Raw genomic sequence first — 21,889 nt, 5'->3', positions numbered from 1 at the left:
TTTGACTATAAAGTATGTTTTTTTTTAATTTGGAAAATATAAAAAAGCAAGAATAACTAGAAACCACTCATAAGCCTACCATATAAGTTTTGTTGACATTTTGTTGAGTATCCTAGTTTTTTCTTCCCTACCAAAAAAGAGATTATACTGTCCTTTCTGTTTATTATCTGTTTCTTTTTTTACTTAGTATATTTTGAGGATATTTTTATTTAACCATTAAAATGTTGTGGGTTTTTTTTTTTTGCTTTTTTGTAGTTCTATACAACCCTATCATGAACATCTTCATGTATTGTCATAATTACTTAAATCCTAAAAATAGAGTTTAGATCTCAGTGAATATGTATATTTTAAAAACATTAGATTTTGTCAAATTGATTTAAAAAGGGGTTATACCAGATTACATTCTGATCAGTAGTGTCTGGAAGAGCCTATTTTCCTGTATCCTTGACATTTTTATTAGTACTTTATATTTTTGTCTGTTCAGTAGATGAATAATGGTATTTCATTATTTTAATTTTCATTGATTTCTCTTAGGCTTTGATTTTTACCCCATGTGTTTATTATTTGTATTTTTGTGTGTGAATTACCAGTGTAGGTCATTTGTTTGCGGGGGGGGGGGGTACTTTTTAAACGTGTTCTGTGTTGTATTATCTTTAACTCTCAGTTACATGTTGAAATTTCTTTTCTTCTTTTTGTCATTTGCTTATTCATTTGGTTTAGTGATTTTTTTTTTTTATGGTGGGTCTCATAAATCCATTCTTTTACATTTCCTGTATTCATTGTGTGTGTGTGTGTGTGTGTGTGTGTGTGTGTGTTGAATTTAGGAAGATCTTTTCTTTTTGGTCATATAGTCATACATGTTTTCTTCATACTTAGCTTTGTTAAAAATTCTTTTCCTTGTTTACCTTTTCTTTTATATTCCTGACAGACCAGTCAGCTTTTTACTATGTTGTAACAAGGAGCCATAGATTATGTACTTTCATATTAGTATGTTGTGGCGCAATCTTAATGTTTGTTTTTATTTATTCATATGCTATCAAGTAGCAGGAAGTTTTCATTGAAATCTTCTATTCAAACTGTAACAGCACAGTGACATTCAAATGCATTCCAAGTTAAGCAAGTCCTCTGATTTTTTTCCCCCCATTGCTTTCTTTGGTTTGCATCTCAGATATTATCTATCAGATTTCTTTGTGACATTAGGAAAAAATACTAGTTGTGTTGTTAAAAAACTGTTGTTTGTTTGTTTTAAACATGCTGCAGGACATTGAAGACAAGGTAAGTAGTGAAGCAATGACCTATAAATGTGCAAAATAGGTACACTGAATCTAAGCCTCTAGGGGAAGTCACCCTTACCCAGGCTGAGCTAGGGGACACTTGATCGCCCTGCAAAATAATGTGCTGCACGGCACAAGGATGGGAGTGCCAGAATACATACTTGCTTAATATCTTAAAATTCCTAGTCAAGTGTGTTTTCAGCATTCTACTGAACGAAAATATTAAAAACTTTTATCATTTGGGGTGATTTAGGGAGGTCTGTTATCAGAGATAAAGATCACTTAAAATGTAATGATCAAGATACAAACAACAGTTTGAAAAATGCATTTCGTAACCTTGAAAAACATCCACAAGTAACTATCTTTATTTTTTCAAGTATCAAAAAATATTTTATTACATTTTTTTAATTTTGAAAAAAAATCTTGTAAATTAGAAATGGGACGACCAAGTTTTAAAACTACCTTCACTATTTTTTATTTATTACTTTTAATTTTCAGTTATTCAAATAAACATTTACAGTAGTTTTTGCCCCTCCCTCCAAAGACAGTTGCTTCATAAGAAAGAAGATAGACCAATACATGTATTTATGTGCAGGTTTCAGTGTGTAATTTAAGCGTTCTCAAACATAAGATTTATGTAGAAAATGTCACACAGGCATTTTTGTTGTTCAGAAAAAAAAAAGAAAAAAGGTTAACCATGTAGCTTATGATCGGAATGAAATCTAAGTTTTATTGTAGAAAATATTTAAGAAAAATTTATTTTGAAATTACTCTTCGAAAGAAGTTAAATAAAATTGTCTGCTGTATTCTGATACTTTTGGACAAAGTAGGACACAGCTGTCACAGTAAAAAAAAAAATACAATGTAGACTCCTTTACATTTAAATACAGCAATCATCATCTTATTAATATTGTTCTGTGGCAGAGACCTAATAGATTGCAAAAATCTTCAGCTTTGTGTACTTATTTCTAATGTAATTTATACTTGACTTTTGCTTTGCTGTTGCTGCTTTTTCTCGATATAGTATATTCTTCATTTCTTTTTTTAGGCTAAGCAGCTGGAAGAGAAAGATCGAGTGATAAAGAAGCAGGATGCATTCTACAAAGAGCAGCTGGCTAGACTGGAGGAGAGGGTATGACTATTTCTTGTCATTGATTCTCTTCTTGTACCACATCTGCAGCTTTCCCATATGATTTATTTAAACATCAATAATTACAAATATAACTGTTTTCCTAGTTAACAAGTGGCCAGGAAATGAAGACGCCAAGCAGGTAGATCATTCTCACAGGAAATATCATTTCTTCTTTGGTTGCCTTGGGTGTGGTCATGTTATTGGCTCAATGAGGCATTTAGCACTCTGCAAACGCCCTCATCTTTTTTCCTGAAATGTTTAAAAAAAAATTTTTTTTAACGTTTATTTATTTTTGAGACAGAGAGAGACAGATCATGAACGGGGGAGGGTCAGAGAGAGGGTGACACAGAATCTGAAACAGGCTCCAGGCTCTGAGCTGTCAGCACAGAGCCCGACGCGGGGCTCGAACTCACGGACCGTGAGATCATGACCTGAGCCGAAGTCGGCTGCTTAACCGACTGAGCCACCCAGGTGCCCCTTTCCTTAAATGTATAGAAACTGCACTGCCTCCAGGTCAGATAGTAGAGTGCTACTCTTGTCTTTCTCAAACATTGTGCAAAGTTGAGTAGGTTCTTAGAAATGGTAGTGTTTTAAGGGGATATTATTGTCTTTATGAAATCTCAGTTTCCCTGCATTTGTGGCTAAGAAATGAGTATCTCTTTTCAGAGTGGTGGCCAGGATGGGGCGCCTGGGTGGCTCAGTCAGTTGGGTGTTCCACTTCGGCTTGGGTCATGGTCTCGCGGTTCATGGGTTCGGGCCCCACATCGGGCTGTATGATGACAGCTCAAAGCCTGGAGCCTGCTTCGGATTCTGTGTCTCTCTTTCTGCCCATTCCCCGCTCACACTCTATCTCTGGCTCTTTCTCAAAAATAGGTAAACATTTAGAGGAAAAAAAAAAAAAAGTGGCGGGCAGGAGTTGAATAGTAGGACTTGGGGAGAAGAGTTAAGTGGAGTAGCTGAGGCAGTACCTCTAGTCAACATGGCCCCAGAGTTTGACAGAGATGTAGAGGAGGGAATTAAGGCTAAAACAGAATGAGACCGTGGGTTTAAGAATGGGAGTTTGAGTACCTCATCGGTGCCCTTGTTCAGGAAAGTAGATTTATCTAGAATAATTTCATACATAGGTCATACAAAGCTAGCTTTCTCTTCCCTTTGATTGAGACTTCTAAAATTTGATTTGTTTAGAAAGGTGTTTAATAAGAAAGTAGATAAAATAAGAAATCTACTATTAAGCCCCATTCAGTACAATTATTTACATGTTAAGTATGTTCACCCATCTCTGTGTGTCACTAATCTGAGTGCTTCTTGCACACAGGGTTCATTTCCTCATTCATTGAGCAGCTATCTTCTTAAGCACCTAATAAATGTCAGGCCCTGGTCCAGTGCCAGAGATATACTAGTAAAAAAAAATGAACTAAACTTCTGCCTCAGGGAGCTTAAATTCAATTAGAATCCAATATATCTATTGAATGGCAGGTTGCAATAATATGGATGAGCAATAAGGCAGAGAAAAAAGGAGTCCCAGGGGCTAGGAGTGTTGGTGGGGATCTCGTGGAGAGGGAGGGCCTGTCTCATAGGTGGGTCTGCAGTAATGGGGAGCAAACCAGCACCAAGTAGGAGTATGCATGGCATGTTTGAAAAGCTAGAGGGTTTGTGAGTATGGGAGCCTTCTGGCTGCTGTCTTGGGCAAGAACTGATACAAGAGAGACCTAGTAAGATGTAATGGCAATAATTCAGAAAAGGGATAGTGATGGCTTGGGCCAGGCCACTAGCAGTAGAGGGAATGAAATGGGGTTGGATATTTCACAGGCAAAGCTGGTCACGTTTGCTGATGGTTTTGGACATGAGTGAAAGAACTCAAGGATACTCTAGATCTATGGCTTTTATACCTAGAGGGATGGATTTTCCATAGGGGAAGACTAACCAAATATGGACCTGCATGTAGATGGTGGAGAAAATCAGGACTTTGATTTTAAATACTTAAAGTTTGGGGTATTTGTTAAGACATCCAAGTAGAGATGTGAAATAAGCATAGAGTGGAATGGCTTACAGCAGGAGGCAGCAGATTTTTCTCAGAAGGGCCAGGTAGGAAATATTTCAGGCTTTGCTGGCCATGTAATGGTTTCTGTCACGACTACCCCACTCTCGATTCATTGCAGTGTGACAGCAGCCATAGCCAGTATGTCGCTGAACAAGTGTGATTGTATTCCACTTTATGGACACTGAAGTTTGAATTTCATGTAACTTTTGTATGTCATGAAATACTCTTTTTTTGATTGCGCCCACCCCCAATCATTTAAAAACCTAAAACCACTCTTAGGGCTATATAAAACAGATAGCAGGCTGGATTGGACCCATGAGTTATAGTCTACGGAACCCTGGTTCAGAGCACAGCCTGTGATGTCAGATGGCTTGGGTTGAATTCACTGAGTGGACATTTACCTGCTGAGTTTTTGGGGACATGCTACTTAGGATTTCAGTTTCTTTAGCAGTAATATGAGGATGTAACAGTACTTATCTCACTGATTTGCTAGGTGAGCTAATTCTCATAAAGCACCTATTGTAGTATCCAGCATAGAATACCTACTCAGCCAGTGGTAGTTCTTATTTTACTTCCATATTTCCAGAGCACCATACTTGATAGTCGATGTTATTAGCAGGGTAAAATGCACCAGTGGTAGTTTTTGAGGTGATTTATCTAGCATCTCCTTTTTCCCCACCCTGTGACAGTTGTCTTTGCCTTCAGGTTTTACTGTGCTAGGTACCTTTTGAATTTGTCATTGATCACTGTTGGGTACAAGAAAAGGCACTGAAAAATATTCACCCATTTCTCATAAGTCCACCAATTTGCTGGAGATAATTCAGTGATTAGTGTGAAGTACCAAGAGGATTTGCTCTTCGTGCGTGAAACTGATCTGCTTAGCATGTAACTGTTGTTTTTGGCCTCAGGTTAGAACAAGCAGTGGTACATTAGATGGATATGGTACGGTGGGGTCAAATCATTGCGATCAGCATTTTCTTATATAGGAAAAAAATATGTATGTTTTCTTTTTGAAGATAAGGCTGGAAAGTAGTTATTTAGGAATTTTACCTGAAAACTGGGAAGTATTGTTGAGCTTAGAAAAATCCTGGGGTAGAATAATCACATTACTATTAGTTAATACCTAATAACTCCAGACTAGACCAGGAGCCAGAAGGCACGGTGCTGTCATCTTGTTATTTGACAAGTCACCTAATTCTTCGGGTCTCTGGTTCTTCATCGATGAAGTGGGGATAATACTTCGTTACTTGCTCACGTTTGTGAGTTATTGAGGGAAACAGATAAGATGATGTATATAAAAGCTCTTTGAAAACTGGAAAATGATTAGCGAAAGCTGTTGCCATTAAAGAAAGCTACTTACTTTCCGTTGTGTACAATACTAAAAATCATGAAATTACTTTAGTATTATTCAACTTCCTGCTGTCTTCTCCCATCTCTGTAAAATCCTGTTTACTATTGCCATTCCTCAAGTACCTACATTAATTTCATTCAACTAGATTTCTTCCAGGAATATTTGAGAGACATTTAGGTCTCCAATGATGAAGCATTTCCTAGGTTTAGTGCAGAAGACTGTAAAAAGAGTTCCCCTTGTATTGGGATGACAGTGAAAAGTGCAATGTCTAACCATTTCTATTAGAAAGTCTCCATACACTTCGGGTTAGAAGATATAAAAGTACTGAATCCAATAATGCATAATGTCAGAAAAATGATTATGCTATTATGATCACTTGCAGAATCATCTAACTTACTGTATGAAATCCAGACTGCCTGTGGTTTAAAAGTGGTTTAAGCACATGTCTTTATTCTAACCAAATGAGATGATGAAACCATAGACTAGATACTAGGTGGTGTATCATTAGAGAAGACGGAACATTGACCAGTCTTTCATAGAATCATTCCAAAAATGATCCCCTAACATCACTTTACCACCTACCCGTCAACTAGGTGAACACCATAACTGTCTACATTATCACTTTTTGATGACTCAGCATCTTATTACTTGAACTGTTCATTTTCATGGACTTGATACACATTTCTTTTGAGAATATGAACCCAAGCCCCCTGAGCACGTGGAGCACATTTACTTCTATAATACAGCTTGCCTCTTTGATCTTTTTCAATAAATTCTGTCAATTAGATAATTCCCAGGTGTGATGGAGCTTTTTCCTCGCGCATGTCCATAGTGGTTAGTTCACTAGGAGTCTGAGATAACTTTCTCCTACCACTAACTCATGGGGAGGAATAAGTAAAAAAATAAAATAAGAATTTTTAAAAAATGTTTACTTTTTGAGCAGGGGGCAGAGAGAGAGGGAGAGGGGGGGAGAGAGAGAGAGAGAGAGAGAGAGAGAATGAGAATGAGAATGAGAATGAATCTCAAGCAGGCCCTGCACTGTCAGTGCAGAGTCAGATGCCAGGCTCGATCCCAGGAACTGTGAGATCATGACCTGAGCTGAAATCAAGTCAGACGCTTAACCACCTGAGCCACCCAGGAGCCTCAGAATAAGTATAATTTAACTGGACACCAGTTCACCCTTCTTAGAACCAGTATTCCAAAACCAGCAACTCTTTATTGAGAAAGAAACTCAAAGCCATTTGAAAAGTCTTTCAAGTCCTTATTTCATTGGAAAGGTTGCTGGCTTTGTCAAACAACATTGAACATAGTGGTGAATTGAACTTCTATGTGTAAAGAACATGAAAGGGGTCACATTTAGGTATGTCACGTCATTGAAAGAGACTTGAACACTAACTCTGGTTGTTGATGCCAGAGACTTGGAGAATATTGATTCCTGATTGGTGATTTGATGAGAGGAAACCTAGGGCAGCTTTCAAAGTGAAGGTTCTGAAGTGTTTTTAGGAAGCTTTCAACAAATTGGTAAGGGAATTCTCCATAGTGTTTTTTTTTTTTAATTTTTTTTTTTCAACGTTTTTTATTTTATTTTTGGGACAGAGAGAGACAGAGCATGAACGGGGGAGGGGCAGAGAGAGAGGGAGACACAGAATCGGAAACAGGCTCCAGGCTCCGAGCCATCAGCCCAGAGCCTGACGCGGGGCTCGAACTCACGGACCGCGAGATCATGACCTGGCTGAAGTCGGACGCTTAACCGACTGCGCCACCCAGGCGCCCCTCCATAGTGTTTTATATACCTCTCTTCAAGGTGCCATATTCATGATAACTGTGGTAAGTTATCTGTTTTTATCTTGTAAATTCCTTCAGAGCAGAGGTAACTTTCTTGTCCCTGTATGTTCCACAACTCACGTAGGAGTTGAGTGAATGAATCCTAGATTTACTAAGCTTATCCCATAAAATTATGTCTAAGCAATTAATGTGTACTTTTTAACTATCCACCAAGTAAGTGGTAATCTTCTTCATTAGTCATTTAAATTAATAGTATATATCTGTCCTCTGAGAATCATATTTAAGTTTGACTACCTTAATACTATTTGTAGCATCATCATCATTATAGTAACTCAGAATAATGTTTTTCGAGTATTTACGTGTGCCAGACCCATTGCATGGACTATGTCATTTTATTCACACACACAGCACTATGAGGCTATCAATCCTGTTGTTTAGATGAAGGCCCTAAGGCTTCAAGTAATTTGCTGAAGAACATACAGCCAAAGCTTCTCAATCTGGGGCAGGTCCAGCACCTTACCTTTTAGCTATTAGCCAGTATTAGCTTTAATATTTGTTAGTTCTACACTCATGAGTTCAATCCTGCTGGTTGGTTGTTCTTGGGGTGGTAAATTCATTCTTTTTGGCTTCTAATACAGTGCTTTTTGGTCCTGATGTTAAAATGTGATTAATGCTGCCTTATGAACTGCAAGGGTGTTAAGCATTCAAAATGCAGAATCTTCCCTCCAGGATTTGGTACTTCCCGGGGACATTTGGCCAAAAGGAAATACATAAAGTCAGTACTATTACCTACCAATTACAGCATGATACCTCTAAGAGTTATTTTAATATCTAGTTGTGCTCCTTCTACTTCAAAGTAAGGAGTTCATAGTCATTCAAACAGTTTAAAAATGTTTTTGAACCATTCATCTGTATGTTCGTTGTGTTGCTATAGGAGGGTCATCTCATTCCATCTCTAGAAAGAAAACAGACTCTGTTACTGTTGATAAGCCGCTTTGATGGCCATTTCATTAGAATCTGGATCGCTTGTCTTCATGTTCTTCAGGGAAATGTGTATTTTCCAGTAGTCTGTTACCCCTATGTGGGGAGGGAAGCGAGAAGCAAGGCCAGGCCATAGTATGAGAGGGCAGAGTCCAGATTCCCCCAGAGATCTTCCAGCATGAAGGACCCCCTTCTGCCCAGGATATCTTGGAGATGTGAGTTCTTTGATGATTAGTGTGTCTTGCGTGTCTAACTTCTCAATTATGAACTTGAATTGATTTGCTTTACTGAATCCACTTTGCTCCCGGCACTCGTAAGAATGGCGGGGTTTGGCACAGTGTGAAGAGAGCTATAAAAGCCCTGGTGAGCTGAGGAGCTGAGGGAGATCAGAGGGCTTAGTTAGCTACAGTTATAATGTTCAGAGCAACAGGGTAGGGGGATCTGTATTGCTCTCAGTTTATAGGCTCCTCTGGATTTCAGCAGCTATTTGCATACACACTGCAGTCAATCCCATACAATTAAGGAGAGGGAATTGTACAAGCTGGGCAAAAGAGAGCAATGCAAAGAGAATGGTGAAAAATAAATTGTCATTAAGAAGAAAAGTACTTCGCTGGTTTGTCACCTGTGGAGAGAGTTACTAATTAAATTCTAAGGTCGTGCTTACTTACATCAAATGAGCAATTTTTAAAAGCCTTTTACTTATAGTGGGTGGCATATCTTCCATTGCATCGTAAAGAGTTGGGCTCATCTGTATGATTAATTGGATTTTTTGATTGCTTGACTTCTTTGTCAATTAGTACCTCGGTTTCTCTTTTCCTTTGTGCAAAGCTTGGGGGAGAATAATGCCAACAATGACATTAAAGAGAAACGACAACAGAGCGGATTATTGTCAGCCCAGTGTGCTCCTTATGGGAAGAAATTATTATGTATTTTTATTACCAGATGAAGTCTGTCATTATAAAAATACTTCATTGAGTGAAACTTGGTCAGCCTTTTGAAGGGATTAATATAGGATAGAATCAGAGATCAGCACCATCTGAAATACTAAAACATAAACATTCTTTTTGGGTAGGAAGATAATTTAATAAAGTCAATTTATGGGATAAAAAAATTCTTTGGTAGTTTCACCCTCAAATGCTCTCTAAACAGTCATCATTACCCATTCTAGGTCATATGGGTAGCTCATTCATATATACTAAATTTTATTGTGTGGGCTGTTTTGGCCATACGGTGTGACATAGCAAATTTAACACAATAGTTAAAAGCAAGTACAACTTTGTGGTACATAACTAACTAGTTTGAGTTTGTCAACCTAGAGATCTATTATTCCCTTGGCACCCTGAATTGTTGTACTGCCTTCCTCATTCATCTTGAAATCAGGACAGATTCCCTGTCGTCTGAAGTTACCCAGCGTTGCAGAAACAGAGTTCTCTGGTCCACGAGTTGGACACTGAAGGCAGTGGAAGCCAGTGAGTGACTCTTTTAATTGTAATGCCATCACACACGACAGAGGTTTTAGTAGTGGTTTACCTTGAGTTCCTCTTTTTTTTCTCATTAGCAAGTAATGATAATTCAACTAAATATACTTAGGTTTTAATTATTAGGTAGAGAAATTAATAAGGGTCAGTATCATTACAACTTTTGCTAATATAATTGACATAGTTCTTTATAACGTGGGTTCAAAGACCAAACCCTTTTATACTCTAAACTACCTCCCTAAAGGAAGCTTGTTGTTGCAAATACTCCAAAAGCAGCAAGCAGGAATGGAGGTTTTTGTTTTTGTTTTTTTTTCCTTCTGTTTTGTTCTCCTTGGGGGGAAGGGAGTGATCCACGCAAGATAGTGGGTATGGGGGTCTTATCCTTAATTCATTATTCAACAAGTCCTTCAAACACTTTGGCTTTTCTGTTAACCTCTCTGAATTTCCTAATGGGAAATGTGATTTGGATAACCTTGAAATGCTTTTTAAATCTGGCTTTACGGTTATGCGACTTACATTCTTTTCTGGGGTGAGCCTGTTAAAAGTGCATCCTGTGAATATTATCCTTTTAACTGGAGCCAGTTTTTCTGTGCCTAACTTTAGAGGAAAGATTTGCAAATCACAGGATCAGCACTTAATTTGGGGCTCTATTTACCATGTAGGCTGTCAAGAAGTATTAACCTGAAGGTAAGATGAGAGCATGGAGTACAAAGCTATGAGCTGATGGCACACAGTACACCAGGTATTAAATAGCATTATCCATCCTGCTTGCTACAGTAAATAGGATTTCACCATTATGATGTGTCAGGGCTTTCAGTGAAATCAAATTTACAAGACACTAAACTGCCATCCTCTCTGCTGAGCAGCTTTATTCTGGGATCTTGCTTTCATATTAATCCTGTTGGTAGGAAATACTTGTACCAATTGTGCATGGAAATTATAATTTAATGATCTCTTCCTTTTCTCTATTCAGGGCTTAGAATGGACCACTGTGCTTTGCAGTGATAGCCCCGGGGCTCTGAGAAAGAGATAATACAGAGTTCAGCTTTAAAGCCCAGTATTGCCTTTTTGTGAGTGCTTGTAATGATCATAAGTGCTACGACGCCAACCATATGGGATGCATACTTTCTCAACTCCTCACGTTTCCTTTACCTTGTAAAAGACCATACCGTAAAATAATTAAATTCTGTTTACCATAACAGTTTTTTTAAAACGATATGCCACTTGAACGTGTAAAGACAAGGTAAGAAGTAAAGTGTTAGGAAATCCAGGGAAAATTAATTTCACTTTTAAAGATTTCTGTTTTGTGTGAGGAGGCTCAGCCAGGCTGTTTTATTTGTCAAACAATGAATACCCCTTTTCCTTTCTTTGGGATCTTTTCTTGCTATTGGTGAGAACCCTGCAGCCAGGAAGTCATCTTGTGTTTCCGGTGTATGTGATTGAAAATGGGCTGGACCTCTGAATCTTCTTTGCATCCAATTTCATAATTAGTGATTGTTTTGTTCCTTGGTATCTTGTTTATTTATAAATTTCAAACATAACTCCATTTAGTTATACATAGTTATACCAGCCAATGTTTATTTTCCTGTTTCACTGACTGAGGAATTGAAATACACGAATATTAATTTTTTTTTAAAAGAAAATTGTAGGGCTGGTGTTAGAAAATGCTCTTGAATCCCAGTTTTATGTTCAGACCATGAGACAGCTGTGCCTCTATGAGGGATTACATTTCAACACATTAGCTCCAGTTAGAAAGATCTATTTGGTCATTAAAACATTTGCAAATAATATTAGCTCATAACATCATCAATAAAGAAGTGCCCACATCTGAACTTGGCATATAAAGCAGGTTGGCACAGTAAGGGCAGCATTCAATAAAGGGAACCTAAATCCAATTTGGCCACAGAGACTAAGATAGGATTTTGATCTGGGTCATTCTTAGTCTGAATTTTCAGGGGCTAGAAGGAGTCCTTGTCATTTACCGTTGATTCAAAAACACCTTTGTTAAACCCCGCCGGTGAGCCAGGCAGTGTATGTAGGTATAGTGACGAATACAAATGGCACAAACACCCTTTGGCATCTGGTACAGAGCTTTTAATTGCCACAGCGGATCCAGGGAGACTATGCCAGACTATTATTTTCCAGAGCAGAGATGTTTTGTGAGGAGTAGCTGCCACTTTTGTCTCAGAGAGCTAAAGATCATGGGATTTAGAGGGGAATTTAGTGAGTTGGAGTGATCTATCAGGTTAAAGGCTCAGATAAAGACCCAGTGAACTGGTTACCTTCAATAGCTGTCTTTGAAAATAAATATTAAATATGTAAGTTACATGAAGACCAGAAATATTTCCCCTTTGATCACCATGGCACATAGTAGGCACTAGCGAACTCTTAAAAATTAATGTGTTTGTCAAGAAGTGGGCTGGGTTCCACGGCCAAATAATTTTGAAGAATGTTAAGTTTAACTAGCTGAACAGATTTCTTTACTGTAGGCCTTGTCAGAGTTTATATACATCCAGAGCTTCCAAGATGAGGATGCTGCATGCCATGTTTCAGCATTACACTCAAGCCAGGGAATCTTTTTTTCAGGAAACACTAGCTTATCCCAGCACACCATCTGAGATCTGCTGTGCCCTGCACAGTGCCGTTTCCTACAGTTTTGAGTCCTTCCTGATTTCCATCGTAGGACCCCAAAGTCAAGAGCCATAGTTTCATTAGTAGAGTTTCTAATTTGAAGACTTCTGAGGGCCTGCAGCCATCCTAGAATGGTCTGCCATTGCACTGTTGCAAAAGAGGAGACAGACGAGAAAGAGGCTGGAGGATTCTTAAGGTCCTCTGGAGTGGGAGTTGTTCACACTTTTAGTTCTCTTTATAATCATTAGTCTTTCTAAGAATCTTTAGCAAACTGTGTCTGTAATTCTCAGTGTTGTGTTTATATTCACATTCTTTATTCAGGCTTGCGTTGTTCCAGTTCTGCAGACTTGGGAGTGAGGGGTAGTAGGGTTTCACTAGAGCGCTTCCATCTCTGGACCCAGAATTATACCCATTAACCCAGGACTTGTACGTACATCCTTGAGTGACGAATCAGGCAGGGGGTGCTGATGCCACCAAGAATCAAGGTCCAAATAGGAATTTTCTTTTCTTTCATAAAATGAATTAGGATGGTAATCAAATTAGATAAATATTTAATTACCATTGCAGGCCTTTAAAAATCTTCCCACAAGTGTTTACACAGTTCTAGAGCTAGAAGACTAAGGACAAGATGTATTAACACCTTCCTTTCCTTCAGAGCCTTGAGTTTTCTGTGACCCTTCAGGAAGAGTTTATAGGACTGACTAGTATTTGATGAGGAAGCTCTAGGTTTTGCTTGCCTAGGTCGGAAAATGTGGTCTTTGTATCCAGTGAGCTAAGCGGAATAAAGGTCAGTAGTCATGTGCTCTTAATTTCAGTTGCCTTCAGAGACAGTTGAAAACACGAGGTCCGGGGAGAATAATGTGGCCATGGTACTGTGCCCTTGTTATTTGTAAGTCTCACTTAAGATGTATAAGAGCAGGAACCTTGTCTGTTCACTGTTGTATCCCCAGTCCCTGGAACAGTGCCTAACACATAGTAGGTGCTTTGTAAATCTTTGTTGAATAAATGAATGAATGAGTTTTCAGGAGGTAAAAGTCTTTAATATAAAAAACGATCATGTAGTTAAGATAATCATCTTCCAACTTACTTAGTGTCCACCTTACCTCAGGTTACACCTTATCCTGCATGTTTTCTTAGAGATTTGGGTGAGGGTCCTTCTGGTCCAGTCACACTAGCTACTGATATTAATACAACGGCACATCTTATTTATATAAAATTAAACATCGGTGTAGAGACTACTTTTTGAGCAAAGTTTTGAAGTAAATTAAATCATATTGCCTAAACAGTGTTCTTAGCCATTACTTTTTACATAGTTTTGAAGAGGAGGTAAACAATTTTATCTACAAGCCCTGTCTTAAATAGAATGCCCAGCTTCATGTATTATCCCCAGACTTGGCTTTGGGTGAAAATGCTCTTTGGCCTATTGCACTGTGGACAGTGTTGGCCAAGAAATACGGTATCCATGTTGGTATCATCAGCAGCGTCATTGAAACAGCTGCCATCTACTGAGGAGTTATTATTAGCCAGTCAGTGTATGAAAGGACTTAACACCATCCTTTTAATGCCAGCACAGACCTTTCGGGGAAGGTATTTTCTGTCTTCACCACCCGGTCTGTTGTTGATTTTGTTGTTGAGGCTCAGAGACCTCAAGTAACTTGCCTTGAGTTTCCCAGCTGTTGTAGCCAGGCCCTTCTCTTATCCTCATTAATAGTCTTTTCTCTTGCGTGACCTGTGCTTTCTGGCCTTATATTCGTTATGCAGTTCCAGTCCCCTGCCCCTTGTTTTGAGAAGATTTTTGGTGGAAGTGGGCATGACACTTTTAGAGCCATTACAGTTAAGGAGCAGGTTCTCAGCTGAGTCTCCCCTAGCATCTTTTGTTCTTGGCTTCTTTTATAAACTCTGTACCAGTAGGCTTACTTAATAGTGGATCATGTTCCACAGTAAAGAGAGATTGCGCCAGTTTCTTTTATAGGGCCTGATCAGATGCTGGATACAATTCGTCTGACGAAGCACACAGACTAAATTGATAGGAGAGATGGCAAAAGGTCTGCAGATTGGGCCTTATTCCTCGGAGGATGGAGAGAAAGAAGGTGGTCTGAGAAATACTATGGGGAGAAGCATCCAGAAATCAAAGTTACACGCCAAGCTAGATCAGCCATGTAATGGCAAGTCTTAGTGTGCTGGCAGCAAGGAGAGAATGGGATGTGGTGTCCCCTTCCAGCTCGCACTGCTACTTGGACACATTTTCCCCCGCCGTCTTCCTTTGCCACAGCTCATTTTGCAGAATCATTTCTTTCTAGTACATCTCTGGTGAAGTAGCCCTTGAACCCTGTCTCCACAACAGCCCAGCTTTGTTATTTGCCCGCTGGTTAGATTGTATACATGTAGAATCCTGGGGCATAAACTTCCTGTAGATTTGGATCATGGTCACACAAATAGAAGTTTACTATCAATTTCCTTTCTCTAATTTAAGGCCAGAAATAGTCTTCCTGTCATAGAGCTATTTGAACTTCCAACTCAGTGGCTTCCTTAGACTCTTCTTCAGAATTAACCTGAGTAATTTCAATGTTATAAATCTCAGAAATACACCATTCAGTCAACTACCCAGAAGCCATTTCTCCATTTCATCTCTCGTGATGGTCTCCATCTGCCGCTTCAGCGTTGCTCACTAGAAAATCTCCAAGCTTGCTGTCTCTCTGTACATTCTTCTACCCTGTGTTAGACATCCCCCTTTCAGGGGATGTCGAGCACCTACTATGTGTCCAGGGGCCATACATTGTAGGCACCTGAGATACACAGAGTGGCTGAATCTGACACAGTTCATCTCTTGTCTTTCCTCCTTGCCTGTTAACTCTTGTTAATATCAGTGTTTCTAGAGCTTAATCCCAGTGTGCTTCTGCCTTGCCCAGATGGACAGTATGTGATGTGGCACAGAGAGTGCAGACACAGGCAGGAGAAGGGTAGTTTAAGGTGGAGAATTGAGATCCTCAGGTTATCTCCTCCGGTAGGTAATCTGCGTGTTGAGATCTGTTTTTCTGCTTATCTCAGTGTCATTCACATAAAAATGTAACTAGAACTACAGTGAGTGTTTCTGTAGTTCAAAAAAAAATAATACATAATAAATTGTGAATGGTCTATTCTTTCATGATATATTTGCTGTAAATTGTAGAAGTTTGGCAGACATTCCTAGAACCGTTTGTCAAAATTAAATAGCATGCATTTAAAGACAGAGATTGGCATTTCTCTTTTGGGTACATTAAAAAATTATGTATCATTTGGATGTGACCCTGAACTCGGTGCCCAAAAGAATAGTGCCAGAAAGACAAAAGAGTGTTTTAGTCTAAATAAAGGCACAAGTTATATCGAGTAACTACATTTACAGAAATATCAGTTATACTCTAGCTATTTAAGAGTAATTACACAAAAGATAGTTTTTGAATGACTATTACTTTAGGAGTAGCCAAATGGAAACAGTGATTACGATGGAATCCTGGATTTCAAGCCTTGCCAGGCAACAAAACAAGATTGCCTGTATTTGAAGCCTATGCTCACTGACAGTTAAAACCATTATTGATACAGCAACCTGGATTCTGAATGAATGAAATGGAGTATTTTATAGACATGAAAGTTTACTGCTCCCTGGAACTTTAGCATTTGTCTAGTATGGAAGTATACTTTTTCAGACAAAGAAGCAGAAGCCTGGAGGTTTAAAAATTGGTTTTATATAGTTGGCAGAGTGCTGGCAGTATTTAGTCCTTATTATTATCTTTTCAAATAGGTTCTAAGTAAGTAAATGAATATTTATTTTGGCTCTTAGAACTGATTGGTGTTAGGGTGGTCATCCCAAGTACTGCAAAGGTGACTGAAATATATTGGATACTTGGATACCATTCCTTATGTTTTATGAAACTCAAACAAAACTTCACTGGGTTTATTGATACCATGGCACAAAGCAGGCACGAGGTAGTTTTTTTAATTAATTGCTGTACTGAATGAAAGAAAGTTCCAGTAGAACTTGCCTGATTTGTTCTAACAGAGGAAAGGACAGCTAACTTGCTGATTTGTTCCATTTGCTAATTTTCACATACTCACTGTGTTGTAAAGCAGTAATTTCCAAATGCTTGTCTCTCTGTTATTTCATAATTACTTGAGATGTTTAATAACCCCAGGCCTCAGCAAGTTAGGGAGATGGGCTTAGATGATTCTAGTATTCCTCAAAGGCTTGAGACCTCTCCCTCACAAGACCACAAAGTAAACATAATGACATCAAAGATCAGTCATGTCAGACCTGCTTTTTGACTCTTCGTCCTTAGAAACACCACGCAACCTGTTTCACCCCAAGAGCCTCATCAGTAAAGTGGTTTTCATAATGTCTTGAGGGTGTAGAGATGAAACCAAATATTTTATGTGAATTTATATGAATATTAAATTCGGATAGCAGCTATCCAGCATCTAGGAGGATGATAATTACGCACAATTTGAGGTAACTTGTTGGGGACAAAAACTCTAGGAAAAAAAATATCCATTATTTCGTTATGTTGAAATGTTATATTGAATTTTGCCAGAAACAACGATTAGCTCAATTGTATAACCATTTTGTAATGCAGGAAAAAAGAAGAAAACTGCAATTAGGTGTGCCTAATCTTTTAGGTTTTCAGAGCTCTGTAAATACCTTTTTATTTGATAAAATGAGACGTCTCTTTGTTTTTATTAAAAAAAAATTTTTTTTTAAATGTGTGTTTATTTTTGAGAGAGAGCATGAGCAGGGGAGGAGCAGAGCAAGAGGGAGACACATTCCAAAGCAGGGTCCAGGCTCTGAGCTGTCAGCACATAGCCCAACACAGGGCTCGAACCCACGAACCGTGAGATCATGACCTGAGTCAAAGTCGGACACTTAACCGACTGAGCCACCCAGGCACCCCAAATAAGATTTCTCTTGTGTGTATATCCCTTCAAATTTGAATGACTGTGTGTGTGTGTGTGTGTGTGTGTGTGTGTGTGTGTGTGTGTGTTTGTATATTACAGAGAGGGAGAGAGATCAAATCTGGACACTTCAGTGTATTTAAGCTGAGGTCTTTTCTTTCATCCTCCATTTTTTGAGGAGAGGCTGGTTAGAATCTGTGTTCATTTATGACTATAAGGCCGGCCAGTAGGTGAGAGATTAAAAAGAACAACAACAAAATGGAGCTGGTTGAACTCACTTCTCCAGGTTAGGAATGGTTTGTTTATGAATCATTGAGATATTGTGATTCTGGAGGGTGGCTCCCCAAGCCCAGGGACTGACACATAAGGAGACTGGGTTCTAGAGACATGTGGTTGCAAAGTTCAGGGGAAGCAGCTTTAAGGAAGTAGCTGGGGTTGGAGGAGCACAGGGATGGAGGAAACTGAAGAATCTGTAGAATTATTAAATGTGCTATGATTACATGTCTTTTACTTGAATATTTTTTATTTTAATCTTCCATCGGAAGTCTCTGATCTGGGTTATCAGTGCAGAATAAGGATTGACTTTTCTTTGTGATTTTTTGGGTCAGTCTTGCAGAGTTTTTATTTAACAAGTAGTACAGAATGAGTTATGTTTTCATCTTCTGTATTATCCATTAAAGAAGGAGAAAGCATGAAAGCCTGGGTGAAAACAGGTCATAGGGTTGTGTTGGGGCAAGAGCAAGGAGATACGTGGTAAAACAAAACCCAAAAACAAAAGCACAGTAGGGTGATTCCTTGACACAGACTGTGCTTTAATGATGGATTTCATGGATCAGAATATTATTCCTGGTTACAAGGGTCTTTTTTTTTTTTCTTTTTTCTTTTAAATGAGGCTTTTATTTTGGATTGTATTCCTGAGAAGCAGAAAACATTTCTTGTGTGGTCATGACTTCGGGGAAATAACAGTGGGATGTTGATATCAAATCGTAAATTTCATTTCTACAGAAAAGTGTATTAGGTCAGACTTAATTCTGGCATGTCTCATCATTTTGTGCGGTTTATGCAAGAGTCTGTTAAAAGTGCCACCAAAGAGCAAAATCACTGAAGTCCTCTTAATTATAAAACTAACACCTCAGCATATTGTTGGCCTGCTCAGAAAAAAAAAAAAAAAAAAAATCACAGTAGGTTGTGTTAACTTTCTTAAGAAAATACCCTTTTTTAAAAAAAATTTTATTTATTTTTGAGAGAGAGAAAGACAGAATGCAAGCGGGGGAAGCACAAAGAGAGAGAGAGACGCACAATCCAAAGCAGCCTCCAGGCTCTTAGCTGTCAGCACAGAGCCCGACATGGGGCTCAAGCTTATGAACTGCGAGATCATGACCTGAGCTGAAGTCTTAACTGACAGAGCCACCCAGGCGCCCCAAGAATATACCTCTTTTGACTAGATTTCTCCAGAGGCATTCTGAGATTAGAGAATTTGCATAGAAATAAATGACTAAATACTACATCTAAAAAACAAAATCAGCAAACAGTAATATTTTCAAAAGATCTCTGTGAACCTCTGTGTTGCTCTCCTGTAATTTAAATTCATTTTTATGTCTCTCCCACAGCTTCCTGTTGTCTTTATTGCTTGGGCCTCAAAAAATCCAAATACAACGAATATTGGTTTGGCCCCTTAAATTATCTTTTATATATGCAGATCTTGTATTTTCAGTCCCTGGAAACCAAGTATATTTTAATGACTGAAGTATGCAGTTATTGTAGTATAAATTATGAGCATTATAAGGATTAAACCTAGTTTCTCAATCGTGGGTGAATGTCTTTTTTTATTTGAATATGCTATAATTTAAAGATAAAAGCATAAGTAACTGTGATAAATTGTGTTTTTCTTTCCCATTTTCTCTGTGGTACAAAATACGGCAACTTGCCACCTTGCACACCCACACTGCAGTTTAAAAAATTTCCCAGAGCTTATTTTATATAATGTACTTTCTGGATCTTCCCATTATCTGAAGAAAATCATTTTTCTTTTGAGAAAATTACTGCTGTTAAAGTTTATCCACATAGAAAAATGGGTATAGGTAGGTTCTCTCTTTGCTTTGTAGTTTTCATTATTCATTTATCCAAAAATCAGTAATGGCAATAAAATACTGTATGCTCTTGGTAAGTATTTTAAGGAACAGAAATACTGACTTTTACTTAACATACATCTACTCACTTTCTTTATCTGTGGACATTTTATGGGAGAAAGGAATGTGTGCTGATTTTACTTAACAAGTGAAATAAACTTTCTAAACTATACATTCTCATAAACCTACCTTGTGTGTTCCTCATTCATTTTTGTTGGATTCAAGAATGACTGTCCTCCAATTTCTTGGTCCCATCTGTGATTTAGAATGCTTTTTAGATAGTTTGCTGGGTTTGCATGAACATGAAAAGTCATCATTGCTTTAACTGGCAATATTAATTTTTTTTAAACAAGCAGTTTAGTACCCCATTACAGTTTAGAAATTTTTATTTTCAGTGTCTTTTTCTTTTCTTTGTCACCGTGAGCTCTCCACCAGGCTGGATCATTCATTTAATATTTATTTAGCGCAAACTATATGGCGGACTCTGTTTTAGGCTCCGGGAATATACCAGAGAGCAAAATTGACAAAAATTCCTGGTTTTGTAGAGTTAACACTCTGTTGATATTGACGGTATATAACAAATATATTTTATGTCAAGCAGTAATGAGTCCTGTGAAGAGAAATAACTCATAATAAGGGAAGAGAAAATGACAAGCTTGTGTGTGTTGGGGTGAGAATAGATAGGTGCAGATGTTGTTTTATACTGACAGGCCTCTGATTAGGTGCCACTTGAGCAGGGACCTGAGCGCCAGGCGTGAACCACGCATATGGGGGAAGAGCCTTCTGGCAGGCCCCGTTGCACACCAGTTGCCCACATCTCTTGCCTTGATTCCATGCCATTTATTGCTCTAGCGCATTCTTCACTATCTTTTCAGCAAGTGCCAGGTTTGCTTTTCAAGTACAGTATCTGTCTTGCCAAGCCTGGCAGACGTTGCTTATTTTGGTCTGTACTTTGTTAGCAGATCAGTTCTGTTGAGTTCAAATGGCACTCCAGTTTCAAGGGTGATTCTAATCCTCATTCTCCTAGAGGAACGGAAAGTAGGTACTCGGGATCTGGTAAGTGAATACTCCAGTATTTAAAAGAAAATTCCTTATCAATGGAAATGTGCCCACAGGTCTCCCTGTGACCTCACATTCCTTTCCTCAGGCCCCCATCACCCTCCCCCACATCCAAGTCAGCAGGAATAATCCTGCCTAGCTATTTGAAAGGAAGAACCACAGCATTTATTGTGAGCTTACCATTTGCCAGCACTGTGCTGCATACGTCATATACATTCACGTGCAGGCCTGTATCCTCCTTTTACCTTGGAGCAGAGAGTGGCAGAGTAACAATGTTCTCAATTCTCAATGTCCACATTCTCAATCTCTGTGCTGCATAGACTCTTGGGAGGCCAGAGTTGGGATGGGATTGGATTAGATGCAAAGAATCACGCAGGCCTCTTTCACTCGGTGTCCCTAAACCAAAGCTGAACACTATGTGGATTACCCACATACGTTGTAATATTAGTCGCACAAAGATTTCTCCTCTAATCATGTCCACAGATTGGACATGGTTAGCCTGTTTTTGTGATCTTCTCTTCCCTTTCTGGCTTTCATTGATCCCATCAGAACAGAAAAGGCTTGGTAGCTACTCTTTGCACCTCCATTTTGTGCCCCCTTTTTGAGGGAATTCCCTTCCCTACTTTCAGGCTTATAATGCCCCTCCTGCCCTCTACCTCTTTTCCATCCTTAAACCAAACAAACAAAAAGAGATTAGACCCCCTGCTGGTTTCTGTACTGTGGACGGTAAATGTTAGAGTGGCCGTGCTGGAGCTTGGGGACACGTACTTGTGCGTCATCCTTACCCCCCTCCCGTTAATTTTTTTTCAAGGCACTCAGTTACAGGATATTGCTTTACAATTTACATTTGGCATAATTTTATTAGATATTTAAAGGCATCTTCATACCATAACCTTTTTTATCTGATAAATTAAAATTCATTTTAATGGTCTGTCTTACCATTTATAACTATAGAAAATGCAGTTTTAATGACCGAGGTATATGGTTGGAGGTCAGTTTTGTATTTAATAGAGATATTGCTGACCTTGTCTTTGAAAATAGTGTTTGTTCTGAACAGGCTGACCTACAGGATAATAGGAGAGTTCTTAGAACTTTTTACATTTTT

The 21,889-nt window shown here is 38.6% G+C and overlaps 1 protein-coding gene across 3 annotated transcripts in view; it reads left to right on the top strand.

Moving 5' to 3' along the window:
• CHCHD3 (coiled-coil-helix-coiled-coil-helix domain containing 3) overlaps nt 1–21,889 on the top strand; it is a 285,119-nt gene that overhangs the window by 182,648 nt on the left and 80,582 nt on the right. For 2 of the 3 annotated variants that reach the window (XM_047095774.1, XM_047095776.1), the window contains exon 5: nt 2,323–2,406. The exons of the other annotated variant lie outside the window; for it this stretch is intronic. In XM_047095774.1, coding sequence (XP_046951730.1) covers nt 2,323–2,406 — 84 coding nt within the window. The remainder of the gene's footprint in view (nt 1–2,322; nt 2,407–21,889) is intronic. 3 annotated transcript variants of the gene reach the window in all.

Source organism: Lynx rufus, unplaced genomic scaffold (assembly GCF_022079265.1).
Source record: "Lynx rufus isolate CCGP_SWC_20201006 ecotype Redwood Valley unplaced genomic scaffold, mLynRuf1.p SCAF_4, whole genome shotgun sequence".
NCBI lineage: Eukaryota > Metazoa > Chordata > Mammalia > Carnivora > Felidae > Lynx > Lynx rufus.
The sequence above is the reverse complement of the archived record's forward strand: the minus strand, read 5'-3'. Positions and strand labels throughout refer to the sequence as shown.